The sequence below is a fragment of the Peromyscus leucopus genome, chromosome 8b, assembly GCF_004664715.2.
Source record: "Peromyscus leucopus breed LL Stock chromosome 8b, UCI_PerLeu_2.1, whole genome shotgun sequence".
In the NCBI taxonomy this organism is placed as follows: domain Eukaryota; kingdom Metazoa; phylum Chordata; class Mammalia; order Rodentia; family Cricetidae; genus Peromyscus; species Peromyscus leucopus.
In genome coordinates, this window is record NC_051086.1 from 96955347 (window position 1) to 96978233 (window position 22887).

Here is a 22887-nt window from a genome sequence, read left to right on the forward strand (position 1 = left end):
CACCTGCAGTGCCCATGGCTCTTGGGTTTAAAGAAGCTAGGTGGAGGGGTAGTTCCAGAGAGGGCTCTTAGGCATGGTGGTACACTCAGAAGACTGAGGTAGGGTGTGTGCCATGGGTGTGAGGGCAGTCTGTGCCACATAGACAAGAGCTCGTCTCTAAGGGGAAGGGAAAAGGAAGAAAAGGGAGGAGCCTCTCAGTCCTTCCCCTCACCCTCCCTCCTGCTTGCCTCAAGCTGTCTCTGTGAGCCCCACCCCCCACATTAGGAGAGCCCCGTAGGAAAAGAGACTTTCAGGGTGAGTGTCACACAAGATTAGGGCTAAGGTCCCCTCACTCCCTTCAGCCATCCACGTGTATCTGTGTCCCTTGTATGTTTTAGGCTGTTTCCTAAAAACCAGTGCGACTGTGACTCCGGCCAGCTGCGAAGAAAATACAATTTTCAGGGTGCTTATAGCCAGAATGAGTTCCCAGCTGTGACTGTCAGGAGACAGGCGGAATTTGAACACTTTCAGAGGAGGTGATGCGGACTGGGGGGGCTCTTGGGGTCACCAGGGAGAACAAACACCCACTCCAAGCGCTTAAGGGAGTGAGGAGCCCTAAGAAAAAAGTCTGGACCTCCCCCTCCTTCGGGGAACCCCCAGGAGGAACCATCAGGAATAAAGAGAGGAAGACAGTAGAGAATAGAGTCCTCCAAGGGAGATCTGGAGGGTTTTGTGCACATAAAACTTTTCAATAAAATCAGTAGAGGAAAAGGAACAGAGCTCAACACCGCTCACTCAGTCATGGTGGTGGCGCAGCCACGAGGTGCCCAGCCCAGCACAGAAGGTGACTATCTATGCTGGGAACATACCATCTGTCTACCACATACCAGAAGAGGGCACCAGATCTCATTATAGATGGCTGTGAGCCACCATGTGGTTGCCGGGAATTGAACTCAGGACCTCTGGAAGATCAGCCAGTGCTCTTAACCGCTGAGCCATCTCTCCAGTGGGTCACTTTTTATCTTTTGACGGTGCTGGACACTGAACCTAGGGCCTCTTATAAGCTAGGCAAGCACTCCATGCCCCACCCCCGGTTCTTTCCCGTGGTGCTGGAAATCAAACCCAGATCCTTGCATGTGCTAGGCAAAGGCCCTGCCACAGCCCCAGTCCATCCTTTTCAGTTACAAAGGATGGACACCAAGATGGGTGGTTGAATTAAAATAAGTTCTGGCTGGTTTTTCTTAAAGGGGATATTGTACGTGCTGGGCAGGGTAGTACTTACCTGTAATCCCAAAATGTGGGAAGCCGAGAACAGGAGGATTACAAGTGTAAGGATATCCTAGGCTTCATGGCAAGACTTGTCTCAGACCAATAAGATGGAGTCACTTGTGACAGCCCCTTTAAAAGTAACTAAAAGCCGAGAGGTTTTAGAGAAATACTTCTTAGGCAGCGATAGTTGGTTGTAACTGAACATGAATCTTGATTCCTGCTTGCATTGAAGTCTTTGATACTTGTTTCTGGCATAGACATATTCCACCTCAGGAAGCAGGCAAATATAACTGGTCTGTCAGGAATGCAGATATTCTTTCATCAAGATTTACTTTTTATTATTTTAAATCGTATGTATGTGCAGGTGATAATTTCACTTGTTCTTGCTGCTGCTGCCGATGGTGATTTTTAAAATGTGTTTTGTTGTACACTGACTCATTCTTGCTATCTCCCGAAGAAAAGGGCTGCCCCGCCCACCACCTCTGCTGGCTCCACCCAATCTCCCCTTTGGATACCCAGTCCATGGAGTGGAGGTGATTCCCCTGCACACAATTCTCATCCCAGGTGGGTATACCTGCGTCCCAAAAGGCTGCAGCCAGCCATTCACTGGGTGTCCTTGCACACTTGGCACAACGCAGGAAGCTTGTGGGACTTTGTGGGAGTCCATGGGAGACCAGCGTCCACCTTTCGAAGGGTTCTTAGGGGGTGGAGAGAGGAATGAGAAAGCATTAGATAGAAAGATAGAAGGAGACAATAAGAAAGAGACACAGGGCCGGGCAGTGGTGGCGCACGCCTTTAATCCCAGCACTCGGGAGGCAGAGGCAGGCGGATCTCTGTGAGTTCGAGGCCAGCCTGGTCTCCAAAGCCAGTTCCAGGAAAGGGACAAAGCTACACAGAGAAACCCTGTCTCGAGAAAAAAAAAAACACCTTACTATTTAAAAGGTGGCTGGCTGGATGCTCAGATCATACTTCGGGTTTTCACATGAGAATTTTTATCATCAATAAATAGAATGTGGAATTTAAAAAAAAGAGAGAGAGACAGGATAGCTTTGGGAAGGCCCTGGGTCAATACCTACTCACCTGGAGGTTTATTCCAAAGGGCTTTTTATATAATGCCAAGGGGCGAGGCAAAAGACCTCCCCCTTTTAAGATCAAAGCCCACACCATGCAGCTGAGTGTAGACCCTTCAGAACACCTGGTAACCATGCCTGTGGCCAAATCATCCCATTATGCAGCCCTGCTGGGTAAAGCAAGCCCCGATTCTCTGACCCTGAGTAAGGTCTCACTAGAGAGCCTCTACGGGCTTCCACAGGATTTCCTCTCTGATTCCACAACCCAGAATCTCTCTTTGTAGCTGCAGATTCCCTGTGGCTCTAAGATAATATGGAAATTGGAATTCTGTGGGTCTCTGGGGGAATCGTAGGGAATAATTGGCTTTCAAAGGTCCTCTAGCACCAAGAGCGAATAGATGGACCTATCTCCAGGGAGGATGTTCTGAAAAGAATGCTTAGGTCGGTTCAACTCCCTCATAGGGCAGGAAGAGGAAATGGCTCGGTAGGAAAAGGTGTCCATGCCCGGGCTGCTACCTGAGGTCTATACTCAGGACCCACGTGGTAGAAAGCCAGCTTCCTCAGGCTCCTAACCTGCCCACATGAACCATGGCATGCATGTACCCCCCACACACACTCCCTGCACACAAAATAAAAAATTTAAAAGGTAAAATGAAATAACAATTAAATTCCTTTCCAAGCTCAGTGTGGCAGCACACACTAGTACTCACACACAAGTCAGGAGACTGAGGCAGGAGGATCAGGAATTTGAGGCTGGCCTCAGCTACACAGTTTTAACCCCACACCTCCATACCAAACACCCCAAATTAAAGCAAATAAGATTAAACAATAAAGACAAAACGAAAACAAAACTAGCCTTCATGGGGTCTTTACGCATCCCTCTGCCTCTCCATCGCCTGCTTTTTCAAAGCCAAGTGCAGCAAGGCCAGGAGACACCGTAAGCAATATGCGCATTTTCCCCGCAGAAGTGGTGGGTGGACCCCGCACCATCTGGTAAATGCCTCCCTTGCTATGGGCTCTTGGCATCCAGAGGCAAACAGCCCCTGCCATGAGCCATGGAAAAGACCTGAGTTGAGCTGGGTGACAGTGGCACACGGGATCCAGCGAGTCTCCATGCGCGAGACCCAAATTATCCAAACTCACACTGCTAACAGGTGGAGGTGAGAGCGAGTGCCCGGGACAGAAGGCAGGCAGGTGCCAGATCTGTGGCCGAGCCTTCCCGACGGAACAAGGGGAGGGAGAAGCAGCCCCCTTGGCCCAGTGACAGCTAAACTTCCTCCTCTACTGCTTGCCAGCCTTCCGTTCAAGCTGAGGTCACACTTAATTACTTCCTGTGAGATAACTAATAAATCTTGCCCAGAGGGAGAGCACTGTTGGTTGAACCCAAGGCTTTTTAGACAAGTACCAGGCCTGTGAGGAATACCCTTAACCCTGGTAATGATTTCCAGTAGCCATTTAAAAATGATTTTACATTTTGGGTAACTTGTTTATAAAACAAACAAACAAACAAAAAACCATCGCTGGGCGGCAGTGGTGCACACCTTTAATCCCAGCACTCAGGAGGCAGAGCCAGGCAGATCTCTGTGAATTTGAAGCCAGCCTGGGCTACAGAGTGAGATCCAGGACAGGCACCAAAACTACACAGAGAAGCCCTGTCTCAAGAAAAAACAAACAAAAACAAACCACACACACACACATTTGCTTGACTTTTGTTTATCTAAGAAGACTTAGTATCTATGCATCTCTGTGTCTGTGTGAGTATATATGTACATGAATACATGTAGATGTGTATGGAGGTCAGAAGACCGTGTTAGCGATGCCCTCTGTTACCTCTGCCTTTTCCTTTTGAGGCAGGTTTTCTGGAGTTCATAATTCTCTGCTAGGCTGGAAGTCAGCAAGTCCCAGCAATCCTCCTGTCTCTGCACCCCTCAGATGTAAGATAACAGGCACTTGTGGGACCTGAACTCAGATCCTTCTGATTGTGTAGTGAGCACTCCTAACTGCTGAGCCATCTCTCCGGTCTGTTTGTTGTGTGTTTTTTTATTTTGAATGAAATAATATTAAATTGCTTAATCCACTTAGTAGTTTCAAGGAATACTGTCACAAATGATTTGAAAGCCTTGGAGGGTCATTTTGTTGTTTGTTTGTTTCCTGTTACGTAGATAAAATATCCTGACAAGCCAGGCAGCGGTGGCGCACGCCTTTAATCCCAGCACTCAGGAGACAGAGGCAGGCAGATCTCTGTGAGTTCGAGGCCAGCCTGGTCTACAGAGCAAGTTCAGGGCAGTCAGGGCTGTTACACAAAGAAACCCTGTCTCGAAAAAGCAAAAACAAAACCCTGCCCATACATACATACATATAGGCAAAATACACTCATATATATATATATATAAAATATAAAAAATTAACTACAAAATTAAAAATAAATAAATATGACCCAATGAGTTTTACTAGGATTGTTTGCAAGAGTTTGGGGTGGTGTCACGCACTACTATTCGAGCAGCTTACTTGCAGCTACACCACTGAAGAAACTGTCTCCCCTTCTCCAGCCATTAACTGCGGATAGCTCCTCACAGATGGGTGTGGCCTCATGAGCTCTTCCTCCATCCTTGATGGGCTGGGCCTTGAACTCCTGACCCTCTCTTCTCTACTACCTGAGTACTGGGAATGCATGCTTGCACGGCCATGCCCAGGGTTATGTGGTGCCGGGGATCAAACCCAAGGCATTGTGCATGCTAGGCAAGCACTCTACCTGCAATGTGTATTCTACATGCACACTGAAACATTATACCCATTTACCAATAACTCCCTCATCTTAATTTTGCTTTGATAAAACACCCTGACAAAAAAGCAATTCAGGGGAGAAAGGTTTATTTTACCTCGTAGTTCCAGTTTACAGACTGTCGTGGTGGGGAAATCGAGGCGTCAGGAGCCTGAAGCAGCTAGTCATGTTCTGTGTGTGGCCAGTCAGTAGAAGAGGGCAACAAGTGCAGGCAGGCCAGTGTTCGGCTGATTTTATCCATTCACACAATCCAGAATCCCCTGCCTAGGGAATGGTGCCTCCTACAGGGGGTGGGTCTTCTCGGTACCTTACAGACATGCCCAGATGTCCTTCTCCCAGGTGATTCTAGATCCTGCCAGGTTGATAATTAACATTGACCATCACATCCCCTCTCCCACCTCCTGGCAAGTTAAACTTCTATTTCTGAGAGTGCAACTCTTCCCAGATTCATCTAAGGGTTATTCATTATGTCTCCATTGTGGTGATATTTTGTTTGTGCCCTAACAAATAAAGCTTGCCTGGAGATCAGAGAAATAAAGAAGCCAGCCACTAGAAAGACTTCTTAGCTCTAGGAATCCTCAGACTGAAAAAGCCGAGCTCCTGTCTCCACCCAGCCATATCACTTCCTGTTTCCTATTCCAAAGTGCTGGGATTAAAGATGTGTGCCACCACTGCCTGACCTCTAGTGGCTAGCTCTGCACTCTGATCTCCAGGCAAGCTTGCTTGCTTGCTTGCTTGCTTTCTTTCTTTCTTTCTTTCCTTTCTTTCTTTCTCTCTCTCTCTCTCTTTCTTTCTTTCTTTCTTTCTTTCTTTCCTTCCTTCCTTCCTTCCTTTCTTTCTCTCTTTCTTTTTTCTTTCTTTCTTTCTTTGGTTTTTCGAGACAGGTTTTCTTTGTATAGTTTTTTGGTGCCTGTCCTGGATCTCGCTCTGTAGCGCAGGCTGGCCTCGAACTCACAGAGATCTGCCTCCCAAGAGCTGGGATTAAAGGCGTGTGCCACCACTGCCCGGCACAAGCTTTATTTTTTAGAGCACAAACAAAACATCATCGTACTCCATTGTTGCTTTCCCTTCAGTAGCAGGACCGTCTGGAAGGGGCTGTGTGAGTTCACAGAACCCAAAGCTGAGGTGAGCACAGGAAGCCTTAGGTCCGTGTGGGTTTGAGACCATGGAGCCATCTCACAGCCCTGGGAATGGGGACTGGGGTAGGTCAACTGCTGTCTGATAGAAAATAACACTCGGTGGGCTCTCCAGATGTATGTGGGAGTCAGAGATAGGGAAGTGTACTAGGGGGTGTCAGTATTCTCTCAGACTTTTTGTTTGGTCTCTCCTGTGTCTTTCAGGCCTCCAGTATGAAGGGCCGGATGCCCCAGTCTATGAGGTAAGAGCCCCCAGCCCAGCGCTTTTGGCACTGCCCCACGACTATGGCTGATCTCAGCCTCCAACCGAGTCCTATTGATGATCCAGATGAATCACCACATGAATTCAAAGTGGGACATGGGGCCAGCGCATGGGGGTGTTGCAGTCACTGGAGTGGCTGCAGGGAGTACTTCCAAAGCCACACAGAGCTCACAGCTGTCACCGTGGTTGTTTCGCTTTAGGAGGCGGCGGCTGCCACATCCACGGCTGCTGCCTGTGTGGCCTCTGACAGGAAAAGTATAGGGTGCTCCGCCTTCCCCGGGGTGCTCAGCGCAGCTCTGGGTTGAGGTCTTAGGGTGGGGGGTGTGATGGGTGAGGTATAGTCTCATCCAGGACCTGCAAAAGGGCCCCAGGGAACGAGGCTGGGAGTGTGTGTGCAGATGTACCTACACAGGGCAGAGTGTGGAGGCCGGAGAAGCTCATTGCTGTCCTCTACTATAGGGCTCTCCACCCTGTTCCCTTGAGACTCTGGGGAGCTCACTGTGTTTTGGCTAGGCTGATAGCTAGCCAGCCCCCACGACCCTCCAGCCTCATTGTCTCTTTTCTTCAGTTTTGGGGGTTGCCTGACTTTTTTAGGTGGGAACCGGGCACTCAAATCCAGGTTCTGACACGTACCCAGCAAGTGTCCCTACCCGCTGTGCCATCTCAGCTCAGAAGTGGGATCTGCATCCTTCATCCCCAGAGACTGACCGGAGGGTGGAGAAGGGGTGAATGAGCTGCCCTGTGTCCTCAGAGGCCTCCTCTGCCCCCCGCACAAGCCCTCCCATCCCATCCCCGTCATTTTTCTCATATCTGTGATTCATGTATTTGTGAGTGTGCTGGGGATGAAATCTGGGCCCTCACACATGCAGGACAAATGCTCTACCACTGAGCCATGCCTCTAGCCCTTCTATCATGTGCTTGTCTGTGCCTGGTTACGGTGTGGGTGTGGCTGAATGCTTCTTACCCTCGTGGTCTACGAACTTGCTTCTCAGAGAATTATCCGTTGATTGGCCCGAGTTTTCGGCAGGAGTGGTGGTACCACCCAGCCAGTCGGTTTCCCACAAGGATGCCCGGCTGCTGCAGACACCAGAGAAAAGAGTGGAGGAGGAGCCCTTAGGGTTGTGGGGATGGAGAAAAGCTTGCTTCCAGCTGCAGCATCATTAGGTAGAACTAATGGGCAGAACTTGCTCCCAGGTGGGCTGCCGGTGTAGCCGAGCAAGAAGGGCCACGCTGGGTGGTGTGGCCCACACCTTTTTAATACCAGCACTCCGAGTTCCAGGACAGCTAACCCTGTCTTTAAAAAAAAAAAAAAAAAAAGCCACTCTTTGGGCACCTGAGAGCTGGAATGGAAGTAAGTGCCTCCTACACTGGGTGAGAGGGGATGATGGACTTACAACAGCGGTTTCTATTAGTAACGAAACGATTTAACACGTTTTCTTTTGTTTATTCGTTGGTTTGTTTGTTTGTTTGTTTTGGGTACTGAGAATTGAACTCAGGTCATCACGCCTGGGTAATACTTTGTGCGTGTGTGCCTGTGTGTGTGTGTGTGTGTGTCTGTGTGTCTGTGTGTGTATATGTGTGTGCATGAATGTACGTACATCTGATCTCTCAGAGCTGGAGTTGCAGGCTTTCACAGAATTCCCAGCTTGTCATGTGGTTGCCGGGCCCCATATTCTGTTTCCCGTGATTGTACAGCTGACCCACCTCTCCAGCCCAGTGGTTTAGTTTTTAATATACTACGTTTGAGATGCATGTGAGCCTTCCTAGCAGGGTGTCTTGGTTAGGGTTTCTATTGCTGTGCTAAACACCACGTCCAAAAGCATCTTGGGGAGAAAAGAGCTTATTTCTGCTATGGTTCCACATCACAGTGCATCGTCAAAAGTCAAGGCAGGAGCTGAGAGCAGAAGCCGTGGAAGGACACTGCTCACTGGCTTGCTCTTTTTCTCTTCAAACTGTACATTTTTTTTCTTTTTGCCTTACTTGCTATGTTTTTTGTTTGTTTGTTTGTTTTTTTCCTTTTTGGTTTTTTGAGACAGGGTTTCTCTGTGTAACAGGCTGTCCTGGAACTCATTTTGTAGACCAGGCTGTCCTCGAATTTACAGAGATCTGCCTGGCTCTGCCTCCCGAGTGCTGGGATTAAAGGCGTGCGCCACCACTGCCTGATGGTAGGAGACTTTTGACGTCTCAAAGCCTTGCCTCCAGCAAGACCACACCTCCTAATCCTTCCTGAACAGTTCCACCAACTGGGGTCCACGAATGCAAACATATGAGTCTGTGGGAGCTGTTCATTCAAGCCACCACCCAGGGTGAAGGCAGGGGGATGAGCCGGGGACGAACATTTTGTTTCACTATTTTTTCCTGAGGCAAGGTCTCTCATTACCTCATCCTGACTGCCGGGAATTCGCTATGTAGACCAGGCTAGCTTCAGTCTCACAGACATCAGAGTGCAGGAACTGAAGACATGTGCCACCAAACTGTGCTGAGATAAACATTTTGAAACCACTTGAAAATGAATGATGGATAAAAATCCTCTGGCAAGGAACTGTGCTACAATAAGAGGAAAAGACCCAGAACCAAGTCCTGGGAAACTCGTATTGAATGTCGGAGGGAATAGGAGGGAGAGTGATTGACAAGCAGTAATCAATAGTGGCAGCAGGGGAGCCGGGCAAAGGGGCCCCATCTGTGACCCCAGCTACTAGGGGGGTAGTGGCAGGAGGCAGGGAGATCTTATGAGCCCTGGAGTCCAGGGATGGTCTGGGCAACACAGTAAGACCTCAGAGGGAGGAGGTAGGGCATGAGGAGGAGGAAGAGGAAGAGGAAGGAGGAGGAAGAGAAGGAGAAGAAATAACTCAGAAGTCTTGAACAGTGTCCCATAAACCCAAAGATAAAGATGTCTGCAGAAATGAGTCCTTTAAATCCATGAGTCTCTAGGTCTTAGAGGTGAGGGAGAGGGCCATAGCTGAAGAATCGTCCACTCCCTTTACAACTAGCCTTATCCTGTCCTCGCTCTTGATGGGTCTCTTCCATTGGGTGCTCTGCCCCCTGCTGGTCATCCTCGGTACTTGCCTTTCCTGTGAATGGCTTTTTGTCCATCTGCAGCACTTAGAATCGGGGTTTGGAGGATGGGAGACTATAACGTTTCATTGGATAGGACAAAGAACCTCTAGAGATGGATGGGGGTAACTGACAGCCGCACAATAATATGAGTGCTCTTAATGCTACCCCCAGGTCACCCTGAGAGCGTCTCTGGGAACACTAAACACCCTTGCTGATGTCCCAGACAGTGTGGTGCAGGGCAGAGGCCAGAAGCAGCTGACCATTTCCACCAGTGACCAGAAGCTCCTGAATTTCATCCTTCAGCATGTGACATACACCAGCAAGGTGTACCAGCTTCACAAGGTGGACATGGGTGAGAGTCTGTCTTCCGACGGCAAAATGCTGAGGGGGCTGGAACATAGCACCAAATCCCTCTCAAAATCTTCCTCCTCCGTGAAGCCAGCCTGCTCCAAAGATTCTTCCTGTGTGCCAGATTCTAAGCCTAGACATTTACCTTCCTATTTATAGCCCCCAATAGTGTCCCCTGTTGCCACTGACCCCATGGAGGGACTTGAGAAAGGTCGTTGACACTGCTCGCCTTGCGTATGGCAGACACCAAGTCATTGTCCTGTCACTAGCTAATACTTGGGATCACACAGAGGAGGAAAGGGTTCCTCTGGCTCACAGGTTGGGAGGCTCCAGTCCATGGTGAGCTGGCCCTTTTGCTATTGGCTAGTGGCGAGGCAGCATAGTATGATAAAATATTACCTCTTATCTCAAGCCAGGAAGCAAACAGGAACAGAAGAGATGGGAAGTGGACCCTGCTGTTACCTTAAAGGCATGCCCTTTAAGGGGACCTGAACATTTCCCATCAGACCGTAGTTCCTAAGGGCTCCAGCCCCCAGTGTCGCCACAGTGGCCTATGCCTATGCTATGTGGACCTTTGGGGACACTGATCCAAGCCTTAGCACCATCCGAGTTTTTCTATAGTTTGATGGAGTTTTGTTTTGCTTGATAGAGGGTCTCAGAGATCCCAGGCTGACATCGAACTCTGAGCTTGTGCTTCTTCCATTTCCACCTCCTGTGTGCTGGGATGATAGAGATGGACCTCCAATAAGATTTATGCAATGCTGGGAATCAAAGCCAGGGCGTCCTGTGTGGTACACAAGCACTTTACCAACTGAGTTACACCCCTAGCCTAGTTGTTTCTTGAGACAGGCTCTCATGTAGCCCAGGATATCCCAAACTCTCGTATGTAGCTGTGGCTGGCTGGTCTTGAACTCCAGGTCTTCTGTTCTCATTTCTCAAGTTTTGGGATTATAGGCGTATACCACCACACTCAGTTTATTTTTGTTTTTTACTTGTCTGTTCATTTGTTGCAGCAGGATCTTGTTGTATATCCTGAGCTAGCCTCAAATAATCAGTTCCTATACCTCAGCCTCCATAATGCTGGGTTATAGGCATACATCCCTATGCTTGGCCAACTTTATCTACTTCTGTTAGCCGTCCTCTGGAACTTTTATCTTTATTTGTCTTTATTTAAATTCCATTCAGTTGTTTATTGGGGGGCATGGACGTGCTGCAGCGGGTGTATGGATGTTGGGCAACACCTTGAAAGGTTGGTTCTCTCCTTCTACTGTGTGAGAAGGAGAGATCCAGGGACCAAACTGAGGTCACCGGGTTTGGCAGCAAGCACCTTTAGTTACCTGCTGAGCCATTTTGATGACCTCTCTGCAGCTTCTAAAGCTGCCTCTGCTTCCCTTGAGAAGGCAACCAGCCCAACCAGCCTGTGCATCAATACCTCGTCCTGAGCACTTCTGGAAAGAGAGGATGTTTCCAGTTCCCCTTGGAACCTTGTCTCTCTCCACACCCCCATTATAGAAACTCCTGGGAGAACAAATCCTGTCTCCCTCTGGACAGCCTCAATTTCTATCTGCATCAGTTAAAAGTATCCTCTTCTTTCTTTCTTTCTTTTTTCTTTTCTTTTTTGAGTAGCCTGCATAGCACAGTAATCAGGAAAATGCAATATGAGCAAATAACAATTTAGCTTAGTCGGTAGAGGACTTGCCTAGCATACACAGAGCCCTGGGTTCGATTCCCCAGCGCTACTTAAAACTGGGCATGGGGGTGCTATGCCTAAAACCCTAGCACGTGGGAGGTGGACTCAGGAGGATTGGATGTCCCAGGTTATTTCCGTAGTTATAGTGCGCATCCTCCACCCTTCAGAAAATGACCCTTGTGACAAGGTGCAGTGGACAGAGCTGTCTTGGTCTTGTCATTGGAGAAGCTGAGGGGGGGACTTATTTCAGATAGCTCTTGGCAGAATCAAACTTAATCCAGATCCTTGAATCTCCAGCCCATTCCAGCAGCATGTCCTTACCGCAGGTCGCCCCAGGAATGCACAGGCAGGAGCCAGGATGCCCAGCCTGCTGCATGGGTCCTCAGTCTCCTCCGAACTGGGACTCTCCCTGCAGCTGCGGGCTTCATTGGCTTCCTTGGGGCAGCAGGGTCTCATCAGAAGTCACACTACCTGGGCTCTTACCTTTCTTTCCCTTCCAGTGAGTTTGGAGTCCAAGTCCTCAGTGGCCAAGTTTCCAGTGACCATCAACCAACCTATTGTACCCAAGTTGTATGACCCTGGACCTGGTAAGGTTCTTGTCCTTGGGACTCAAGGATTGCATCAGGCTGGGTGAAGGTTAGAGGGTGTGGTGCTTTGAATAACAAGGGCTCCCATAGACTCACATATTTGAAGGCTTGGTCTCTAGTTGGTGGAACTGTTTTGGGAAGGATTAGGAGGTGTGGCTTTGTTGGAGGAAGTGTGTCACTGGGAGTGAGCTTTGAGACTTCAAATGTGCATACCAGACCCAGTCTCTCTTTCTTTCTTCTTCTACTTGTGAATAAGATGTTAGCTTTCGGGGTCTGGAGAGATGGCTCAGTGGTTAAGAGCACTGACTGCTCTTTCAGAAAACCTGGGTTCAATTCCCAGCACCCACATGGCAGCTCACAACTGTCTGTAACTCTAGTTCCAGGGAATCCGACACCCGCACATAGACATACATACAAACAAAACACCAATGCACATAAAATTAAATAAATCTTAAAAAGAAAAAAGTTCTCAGTTACTTCTAAAGTGCCATGCCTGCCTGCTTGTTGTCTTGCTCCCTGTCATGAGGGTCATTGCCTTAGTTAGGGTTTCTACTGTTGTGAAGAGACACCATGACCACGGCAACTCTTATAAAGGAAAACATTTAATTGGGTGACTTACAGTTCAGAGGTTCAGTGCACTATCAGCATGGTGGGACATGGTGGATGCAGGCAGAATGGAGCTGGAGAGGTAACCAAGAGTTATGCATCTTGTGCAGGCAATAGGAAGTTAACTGAGATACTGGACGTGGCTTGAGCATATATGAGACCTCAAAGCTCACCTCCACAGTGACATACTTCCTCCAACAAGGTCACACCTACTCCAGAAAAGCCACACCTCCCAATAGTGCCACTCGCTATGAGCTTATGGGGGCCAGTTACATTCAAACTACCACAGTCATGGACTCACCTTCTGGAACTGTAAGCAAGCCCCCAGGGAAATGATTTATGTATAAGCTGCCCTGGTCATGGTGTCTCTTCACAGCACTAGAAAAGTAACTGAGACAGAGGGATCATTTTTTATTTATAATTCATGTTTATTATTTTTTATTTTGTGTGTACACACGTGCACTTGTGTATGGGTGCCCACAAAGGCCAGAGGTTGGATCTCCTTAGAGCTGGTGGCATAGGTGGTTGTGAGTCACCTGGCATGGATGCTGGGAACCAAACTCTGGTTCTCTGCAAGAGAAGTACGTGCTCCTACCTGCTAAGACATCTCTCCAGTCGCCCCAGCCCTTTTTTGAGACAAGATCTCATGTGGCCCAGGGTGAGCTCAAACTATGTATCGAGTTGGGGATGAGAATATTATTGAACGTCTGGAATTATCGTCCACCACTGTCCCACCTCATTCATTGAAAGAGGGTCTGTCTGTCAAAGCCACAGCCACTCTCTCCCTGGCCAGCTTGCTCTGGGATCTCCTGAATCCATCTTCTGAGGCTGGATTTACAGGCATGTCACCACCGTCCACCAGCATGTATGAGGGTTCTGTGGATATGAACTTGGGGGGAATTCACATTTGAGTGGCAAGTGTTTCAACCACTGAACATCTCCCCAGCCTCTCCAAGCTGTGTGGGTTTTTTGTTTGTTTATTTTTATGAGTCACATGCTTTAAAGTGCACAACCCGGTCCAGGTCCTCTGGTCTTCAGGTAGACTTCTTTCTAACTGTGCCTTCCTGAGACAGAGGCCAGGAGACTTCTCCTTGGAAGCTCTTCCTAGAAGTGATGGCAAGGGTAGGTCTTGAGTCCTTTAGACCGCTTCTTCTCTTCCTAGGCTCGGGAACCTTTCCTCTGGAACCCCTTAAGTGACTTCTAGTATTTAGATGGAAGCAGGACACAAGGGGTTGCTAACAGAGAAATAGAAAATGAAGAATCAGACAGCAGGAAATTGGCATGGTAAAGCCAAGCAGGGGTGAAAAGATTTCACCCACTTGGGTAACCTTGTACTGTTGTGGGATCTCTGAACACACCGTGTGAACATGTGTCTCTGGTCTACCTCACCTGCATACGACATCTTCTGATTGGTTTAATAAATAGCTGAATGTCCAATAGCCAGACAAGAGAGGATAGGTGGGACTTCCGGGGAAAGAGAGGAACTGGGGAGAAGAATCTGAGCACGTGTGTGTGTGTGTGTGTGTGTGTGTGTGTGTGTGTGTGTGTGTGTGTGTGTTGGGCGGGAGATTTGCCAGCCAGATGCAGAGGAATTCAGACTTCTGCCATATGGCAGAATGTAGATTAATAGAAACAGATTAATTTAAGTTATAAGAGCTAGTTGGGAGCAAGCCTAAGCTAAGGCCAAGCTTTCATTATTTTTTTGTTTGTTTTTGTTTGTTTGTTTCTTTTGTTTTTTGTTTTTGTTTTTGAGACAGGGTTTCTTTGTATTGTTTTGATGCCTATCCTAGATCTTGTTCTGTAGACCAGGCTGGCCTCAAACTCACAGAGATCTGCCTGGCTCTGCCTCCCAAGTGCTGGGATCAAAGGTGTGGGCCGCCAATGACTGGCAAGCTTTCATAATTAATAAAAAGTCTCCGTGTCATTATTTGGGAGCTGGTGGTCCAAAGAAAGACCACCATTATACATTATAATTTCCCAGTGCAGCTGACAAACTCTAATTAAGCACTTTCTGTGTACAGAAGGCCTGAGGTCCCCAACGCTGACAGGTCAGAGGAGAAAGAAGCCATCAGGTGACGGGAGTGCAGCTCAGTTGTTAAATGCTTGCTTAGCATGCATGAGACCCTAGGTTCAATCCCTGGCCTGGCAGAAAACAAAACAAAGCAAAACCCAGCTGAACAGAGCAAAGCCAGAGTCCGGTTCCAACATCCACTTTTAAATTTTTCTCTAGAGAGGAAGCTCAGGAATCTGGTGACCATTGCCACCAAGACTTTCCTCCGTCCCCACAAGCTTAAGATCCTGCTGCAGAGTATTCGAAAATATTACCCAGACTTAACTGTGATTGTGGCCGATGACAGCAAGGAGCCCCTGGAAATTAAAGATGACTATGTGGAGTATTACTCCATGCCCTTCGGGAAGGTACGTTCCCCTCAGACTGGGAACACCTGGCTCCCAGAACAGGAGAGCCCCAGCTTCAGCAGCGTCCATGGTCTGCTCTAGGGAGCAGAGTCCTGTGGTAAGAGGGGCCGGGGATTCTCTCATTCAGATGCAGAGGGAAATTGTATCAATCTCACGTTTGCACATTAACGAAGTGTTAGTTTTACTCCATTTTCACCCATTTGGTGTGGAAATTGACAGAGGTTCTTATGGGAGCTGACATCTGATTGTGGTGTGAGGGGTAACAACAGACTTCTGTTCCCTGTGACTGTGCCCAAGCTACCCTCCCCCTTAAGGCCTGTTTCTTCTCCTCCCTCTTTCCTTCCCATCTTCCCCCAAAGATAGAAAGGGAAAGCTATCCTTGATAGCAGATGTTCCCCAAAGCAACATCTCCCAGGAGGTAGAAGGGCTCCAGTCCATTCCCAGAGGCCACTGGACCAAAGAGGGGCTTCCCACCTTTTGTCTCAGTCTCTGAATCAGTGGTCTGTTATGATCTCAGAAGGTCACTCACTGTCCCTGCCATGTTTCTCTGAGGCACGGACTTCTTTGACCCAGCAGTTGTCGGCCTGTCTGAACTATGGAATCCCCACAGATTCCAGCGTCCCCCATGATGGGAGGCAGCCTGGCCACTGAGAATTCAGGAAACCCTACCCCCAGATGACAATTGCTGATTCCACCCCATGCCACCTGCAGGGCTGGTTTGCTGGTAGGAACCTGGCCATCTCACAGGTGAACACTAAATATGTCCTCTGGGTGGATGATGACTTTCTCTTCGACAACAAAACCAAGATTGAGGTACTGGTGGATGTCCTGGAGAAAACGGAACTGGATGTGGTAAGGGACAATGGCCAAGCTCAGCCAGCCTCAGTCTGTAGTGATGAGGAGGGATGGAGAAAATAGAAATGATGAGTGATATCACTCTGTATGCTGTAAATGTGTTGCTCTGATTGGTTGATAAATAAAATGCTGATTGGCCAGTAGCCAGGCAGGAAGTATAGGTGGGATAAGCAAACAAGGAGAATTCTGGGAAGAAGAAGGCTGAGTGAGGAGATGCCAGCCCACCGTCCAGGGAGCAGCGTGTAATGACACACAGGTAAAGCCACGGAACACGTGGCAACATATAGATTAACAGAAATGGGCTGAGTTTAAGTGTAAGAGCTAGTCAGTCATAAGCCTGAGCTAATGGCCAAGCAGGTATAAACAATATTAAGCCTCTGTGTGGTTATTTTATAAGCAGGCCATGGGACCGCAGGGCCCAGGGAAGACTGGAGAAACTTCTAGCTACATTGGAATGTCCGTGTCTGAGGGAGGAGCAGAGGGGAAAGATGAGGTGGAGGAGGCGTTCACAGCTTGCCTCGAGAGTGCATGAGTTCTGCTTCTGATCCCTTAATTGCTTTCTTTGAACAAATTTTGTGAGTCACCATGTGGTTGCTGGGAATTGAACTTAGGACCTCTGGAAGAGCAGCCAGTGTTCTTAACCTCTGAGCCATCTCTCCAGGCCTTTGAGCAAATTTTGTACCCCATGCTAAAAAGTTCACAGTTGTTCTGTTTTTAAAACAGCATGTTTATACGTCGTTTCTAATTTTTTTCTGGACTGTATGAAGTTTAAGTGAACTGTGTTCTTGTTCAGTCATAACATTTAAAACTATTTTTTAGATTTATTTTTATTTTATGTGTAGAATTGTTTTGCCTGCATCTATATCTGTTCACCATGAGTGTGCCTGGTACCCACAGAGGCTAAAAGTGGGTGTTGGATCCCCTAGAACTGGAGTTGCAGATGGGTGTGAGCTGCCCTGTGGGTGCTGGCTAGGAACAGAACTCAGGTCCTCGGCAAGAACAAGTGCTCTTAACCTCTGAGACATCTCTACATCCTCCGTGACATTTGTTTTAAATTTAAAATACAATTGGACACGGTGGTGCACACCTTCAATTCCAGCACTGGGGAGGCAGTGGCAGGAGGATCTCTGTGAGTTCAAGGCCAGCCTGGTCTACAGAGTGAGACAACAATACAAAGACAACAATAACAACAAACCCTAAAGATATAAATATTAGCTGTGTGCAGTGGTGCATGCCTGCGATCCCAGCACTTGGGTGGTGGAAGCAGAACTTGGGAGTTCAAGGCCAGCCTGAGCTACAAAGCAGTTATGTACGTATGTGTATACACATTTGTATGTGCGTGTGGAGATGGGGATTCAGTGATCCAAAGGACCCAGCAGCAGTATGAAAAGAGCTGTGGCCACATGGCAGAGCCACTGAGGGTCCTTTGGAGGCTAGATCCACAGAGTGCAACTTCTGCGGGAGGCAGTCCAGCGAGGCTTCCTAGAAGGATGGCTTCTGACCCTGCTCAGGCCCCGGTTTCTGTTTGCTGACTAGGTTGGTGGCAGCGTGCAGGGAAACGCGTTCCAGTTCAGGCTGTTGTTGGAGCACAGCGAGAAGGGGGGCTGTCTTCACCAGAGGTGGGGAGGGTTCCAGGCCCTCGATGGCTTCCCCAGATGCGTGGTGACCAGCGGTGTCGTCAACTTCTTCTTGGCTCACACAGAACAACTCCGGAGAGTTGGTTTTGATCCCCGCCTACAGCGAGTGGCTCACTCAGGTGTGAGGTTTGGAGGGGTGAGGCAGGGAGTGGGGAGGGGGTCCTCCTCGGAAACCCCTTCTCGCTACACCAGGGATCTCCTTCCCCTTTCGCCCCTAGACTATGGAGCTCATGGCCCCTCTTGCCATCCTCAGCTCTCTGTGTCTCCCCTAGGCTGCCTCTGCCCATTGGAGACACCCCACTTCCTTTCCCCAAGCTCTGTCCTTTACTTTTGTGACCTTGCTTCACATTCTTCTCTCAGAAAGTCTTTGCCCCCTAAAACTGCACCTGGTGACTTCCCCCCCCACTTCCACTCCAGAACCCACAGTACCATTTAATGGAAACCGTTGGTACCTCTGCTCACACTCCTAATGGAGAAACGAAGTTATCTGTTTCTTCCCTTCCAACTCCAGAACTCCCTGGAGCCAAGGGTCCGGCTCCACAAGATGCCGGCCTTCCCTGTGGTTAGGAACCAGGTGCTCCCCTCAAGTGTGGCTGGGGAAGCCTGGCTGACTGCAGCTCCCTGTGTCTCCCGTTCCTCCTCTCTTTGCAGAGTTCTTTGTTGATGGGCTGGGGAGCCTGTTGGTGGGCTCATGCCCAGAGGTGACTGTACAGCACCAGCCACGGGAACCACAGAAGGATCCGGACATGGCTGCCCTGGAGAAGTCTTATAACACATACCGGGCCAACACCAATGCTCAAGTCCAATTCAAGCTAGCTCTCCACTACTTCAAGAACTATCTTCAGTGCTCCACTTAGAAGTTCAAGGAACAGGAAACCCAATAAACAAAGCAGATTGGCTGTGGGCAACACAACTAGTAGGACTGGCCATTAGGGATACCAAAGACAGACTCCTCTAATGAGAGGCACAAGGGGCAAACCAGCTGGTAGCTGGAGCAAGGGCTATGGGTAGCTCAGGTACTGAGTTATTCAGCTAGAAGACGTTAAAAATGGGCTACTGTGGAACAATCTTTGTACACTGTAAATATGTATTGCTTTTGTTGTTAATAAAAAGCTGATTGGCTGATAGCTGGGCAGGAAGAAATTAGGTGAGACAGCCTGACACAGAGAGAAGGAAGATGCTGGGAGAGGAAGGGCAGAGTCAGAGGAGTCACCATCCAGATGCAGAGGGAGCAGGAGATGAACGTGCCATGCTAATAAAGGTACCGCCACGTGACAAAGTGTAAATAAGGAATACGGGTTAACTTAAAATGTACGAGCTAGTTAGTAATAAGCCTGAGCTATTGGCCGAGCATTTGTAATTAATATAAGCCTCAGTGTGTTTATTTTCGAGTGACTCCAGGAAAGGAAAACTCCTACAATGGGCCAATCCCTGATCAGGGCGGTGGAGATGACAGGGCTGGGGTAGGACCACAGACCCATTTATGAAACACCTGTACAGAGAGCAACTCACTCACCTGAGCCGATGATAAGGAAGATGTTGACTGGGACCCTCCATCACGAGAATGGCTGCTGGAGGCATCGAGATGGCTCAGTGGGTAAAGCCCTGCTGCCAAGCCTGACAACCCGAGTTTGATCCCTTGAGACCCACATGGTGGGAGGGGAGCAGTGACTCTCATAATCATCCTCTGACCTCCATGAGCACGTGCCCCCCCCTTCCCACATACCATCAATAAATGTGAAAATAAAAGTAGATAGTGGCACACACCTTTAATGACAGCACTCAGGGGGCAGAGGCAGGCAGATCTCTGTGAGTTCAAAGCCAACCTGGTCTACATGATGAGTTCCAGGACAGCCAGGGCTACGCAGAGAGACCTTGTCTCAAACACACACACAAAGATGAAATGATGTGATCAGAACATCATTTTTAGTATCACCATCGTCCACACATTTTTGTTCGGTTCTCTTGTGTAGAGTCAATGAACACGAATAGCTAGTGTCGTTGCCTGGAGAGGTTACAGCCTGGTTCAGACCACAGTGTGGCTGGTAGTTAGGGCTGCTGGAAGCTGAGTTCTAGTCAGATGAGCATCAGTACTGCAGCTGGTGGGGCTGGGGGAGGGGACTGAGCACACAGCAGGGCTGGACCAGTCCTACAACAAAGCATGATAGAACTTCTTTACTCACTGTGTGGACACTGAACGCTATTTAAGCAAGATTAAAAGAATACTGACCTGATCATGGTCCTATCACAGCTGCGGTCTGTGACCCATGGTGTCACCAAAGGCCATGCCAATCTGAGTGGCCTGTAATGCCACCTGGGGCCATGGTGACATCTGGGCCCGGGCTGCTACCAAGGACTGTGTCTGAGTCTGTGGTCCTACCACAGCCAGGATCTGTGCTGATGTCTGTGACCTATGGTAACACCAAGGGCCACACGGATGCCCAGGGTCTAGGCTGCAACCTATGACCATGTTGTCTGAGGGCTAGTCCACCACCAGGACCATGCCGATCTGGGTGGCCTGCACTGCCAAAGGGGACCATGGTGTTGTCGGAGCACCGGGTGCTGCCTAGAGCCATGTCTGGGTCCCTGGCCCAGCAGCAGCCAGGGGCTGAGTTGATGTCTGTGGCTCCTGTTACCATCAAGGGTTGTGTGGGTGCCCGGGGTCTGGATAGCCACCTGAGACTGTGTTGGAGTCTCAGGGCCTGGGCTGCCACTGGGGCCATGGTGAAACCTGGGCCCGAGCTGCAAGGACCATGTCTGGGTCCGTTTTCCTGCTGTAGCTGGGGTCTGTGATGATGGCCATGGCCCGTGTTGCCACAGGGGGTCATAGGAACCATGCGTGTTGAAATCCTCACTGGCCCTGGGATAGGTAACTTTGCCCCTGGCTGGACAGTGCAGCAGGAGAGCTGGCCCCGATGGCACAGGCCTAGGAAGCTGGCTCTGCCCCTCGACTGAGGGGGCAGTCCCAGTGGCCCAGACCAACCAGCTCAGCGTTCCTCCAGACCCACCTCCTGGGCCTTGGGTTGGCCCACCCTAACATCTACCCGTCTATGATGCTGGAGTGAGTTGCAGGGACTGGTCCTTCACAATGATAACCGCAGGATCTCCACGACTCGGGGCAACAGCAGGGTATCTGAGAGGGGTTTCGTTGAGGGTCCAATGATGATGGCATGCCAGAGGCAATGAACACTTTGTGAGTGGGGCTAATTGGACAAAAGGGTACACTGCATGACACACCGAAGGACCCACTGGGGTGAATGAAGAAATGTTGGAAAGGAATGAGCGGGGTGGGTCTCTTGTTTGTTTGTGTTCTTTTGTTTTTAATTGATTTGGGGGGGGTTGGGTTTCTTGGGGGGGAATGTTGCAGGGGTCGGGGAGGATATGGAGGGGCTGGGAGGTGGGTGGGATTGGGGTGCATCATGTGAAATTCCCAAAGAATCAATAATTATATGTGTGTGTGTGTGTGTGTGTGTGTGTGTGTGTGTATAAAACATAATTATATAAAGAATACTGTGGTGATATTGTGTTCCCCAAAATATCGTGTACCTTAATAAACTTATCTGGGGTCAGAGAACAGAAAAGCCACTAGTTAGGCAGTGATAGCACATGCCTTTAATCCTAGCATTCCAGAGATAGAAATCCCTCTGGATCTCTGGGAGTTCAAGGCCACATTGGAAAAAGCCAAGCATGGTGACACACGCCTTTAATCCCAGAAAGCCAGCCTTTAATCCCAGAGAGTGGTGGTAGAAAGCAGAAAGATATATAAGGCGTGAGGACCAGAAACTAGAAGCGTTTGGCTGGTTCAGCATTTGGCTGGTTCAGCATTTGGCTGGTTAAGCATTCAGGCTTTTAAGCAGCAGTTCAGCTGAGAGCCATTGGGATGAGGACACAGAAGCATCCAGTCTGAGGAAACAAGACCAGCTGAGAAGTTGACCAGGTGAGGTTAGCTGTGGCTTGTTCTGTCTCTCTGATCTACCAGCATTGACCACAGTAACTGGCCTCAGGTTTGATTTTATTAATAAGAACTTTTAAGATTCCTGCTACAGAATACTGACCTGAAAATTCTTCATCAAATCAACTGGAAATAAAGGTAGATAGCCATATGCTTGCTTCAGCTAATCATAAGCGGCTAACTAGCATGATGGTGGGAATCATTCCATATACAAATAAACTTTACACTGTCAATGTGCCCCAGCCTTCGGTTTCATAACGCTAAAATTGCAATCATTTCATTTTTCACCAAGTCGAATTACAATAATGTTATTCAAAGCCAGATGTTATGATGCACAGCTGTAATCCCAGAACTCAAGAAGGGGAGATAAGAGCGCTAAGGCCACCCTGGGCTATGAGAAAGTCTGTGTTTAAGTGAATGGACAGGGGCCTGGAGAGATAGCTCAGTGCTTAAGAGTGGTTACTGCTTTTTGCAGAGGACCTGGGTTCGGTTCCCAGCACCCACAGGATGAGTCACGATGTCTATAACTCCAGTAGCTCCAGTTCCAGGGGGCTGGAAACCTCTTCTGACCTCCAAGGCTCTTGCATACACACACTCAGGCACACATATGCACAAAAATAAATTTAAAATAGCCGGGCGGTGGTGGCGCACGCCTTTAATCCCAGCACTTGGGAGGCAGAGGCAGGCGGATCTCTGTGAGTTCGAGGCCAGCCTGGTCTACCAAGTGAGTTCCAGGAAAGGCGCAAAGCTACACAAAGAAACCCTGTCTCGAAAAACCAAAATAAATAAATAAATAAATAAATAAATTTAAAATAAATAAATGATTGGATGACTGAACGGGTAAATGTGAACCAGAATAACTCTGATCTTATTTTGTTGAGATGGCCTGGCCTAGAACTCACTTTGTAGATCAGGCTGGCCTCAAACTCATGGCAATCCTCCTGCCTCCACCTCTCAGTGCTGCAATATCAGGTGTGAGCCACCACTTCTGGTTTGATTTTAAGCTTTGAAACATTGACTTTAAAATATACTTATTTATTACAATTTTTGTATAATTAATGTGTAATATAAAATAAATATTTAATATTATAGAATATACTAGAATAAAAATAACTTCTAAGTCATGAAAAATAATTCTAATTTTAAAATTTACATTTACTCCAATTTACTCGAGGCAAATTTTGGACACTCTGAACACACTTCACTTTATATTTTACTTCCTGAATGAATTATCGCTCA

At 48.6% G+C, this 22887-nt stretch overlaps 1 protein-coding gene across 2 annotated transcripts in view; it reads left to right on the plus strand.

The window, feature by feature from the left end:
* Positions 1 to 18827, plus strand: part of B4galnt2 (beta-1,4-N-acetyl-galactosaminyltransferase 2) — a 68232-nt gene extending 49405 nt beyond the window's left edge. For both annotated transcript variants that reach the window (XM_028869111.2, XM_037201073.1), the window contains exons 3-11: positions 378 to 515; positions 1706 to 1812; positions 6441 to 6478; positions 9727 to 9907; positions 12094 to 12180; positions 15017 to 15204; positions 15916 to 16056; positions 17596 to 17815; positions 18348 to 18827. In XM_028869111.2, coding sequence (XP_028724944.2) covers positions 378 to 515; positions 1706 to 1812; positions 6441 to 6478; positions 9727 to 9907; positions 12094 to 12180; positions 15017 to 15204; positions 15916 to 16056; positions 17596 to 17815; positions 18348 to 18553 — 1306 coding nt within the window. In that variant the 3' untranslated portion in view covers positions 18554 to 18827. The remainder of the gene's footprint in view (positions 1 to 377; positions 516 to 1705; positions 1813 to 6440; positions 6479 to 9726; positions 9908 to 12093; positions 12181 to 15016; positions 15205 to 15915; positions 16057 to 17595; positions 17816 to 18347) is intronic.
* The last annotated feature ends 4060 nt before the right edge of the window (positions 18828 to 22887 follow it).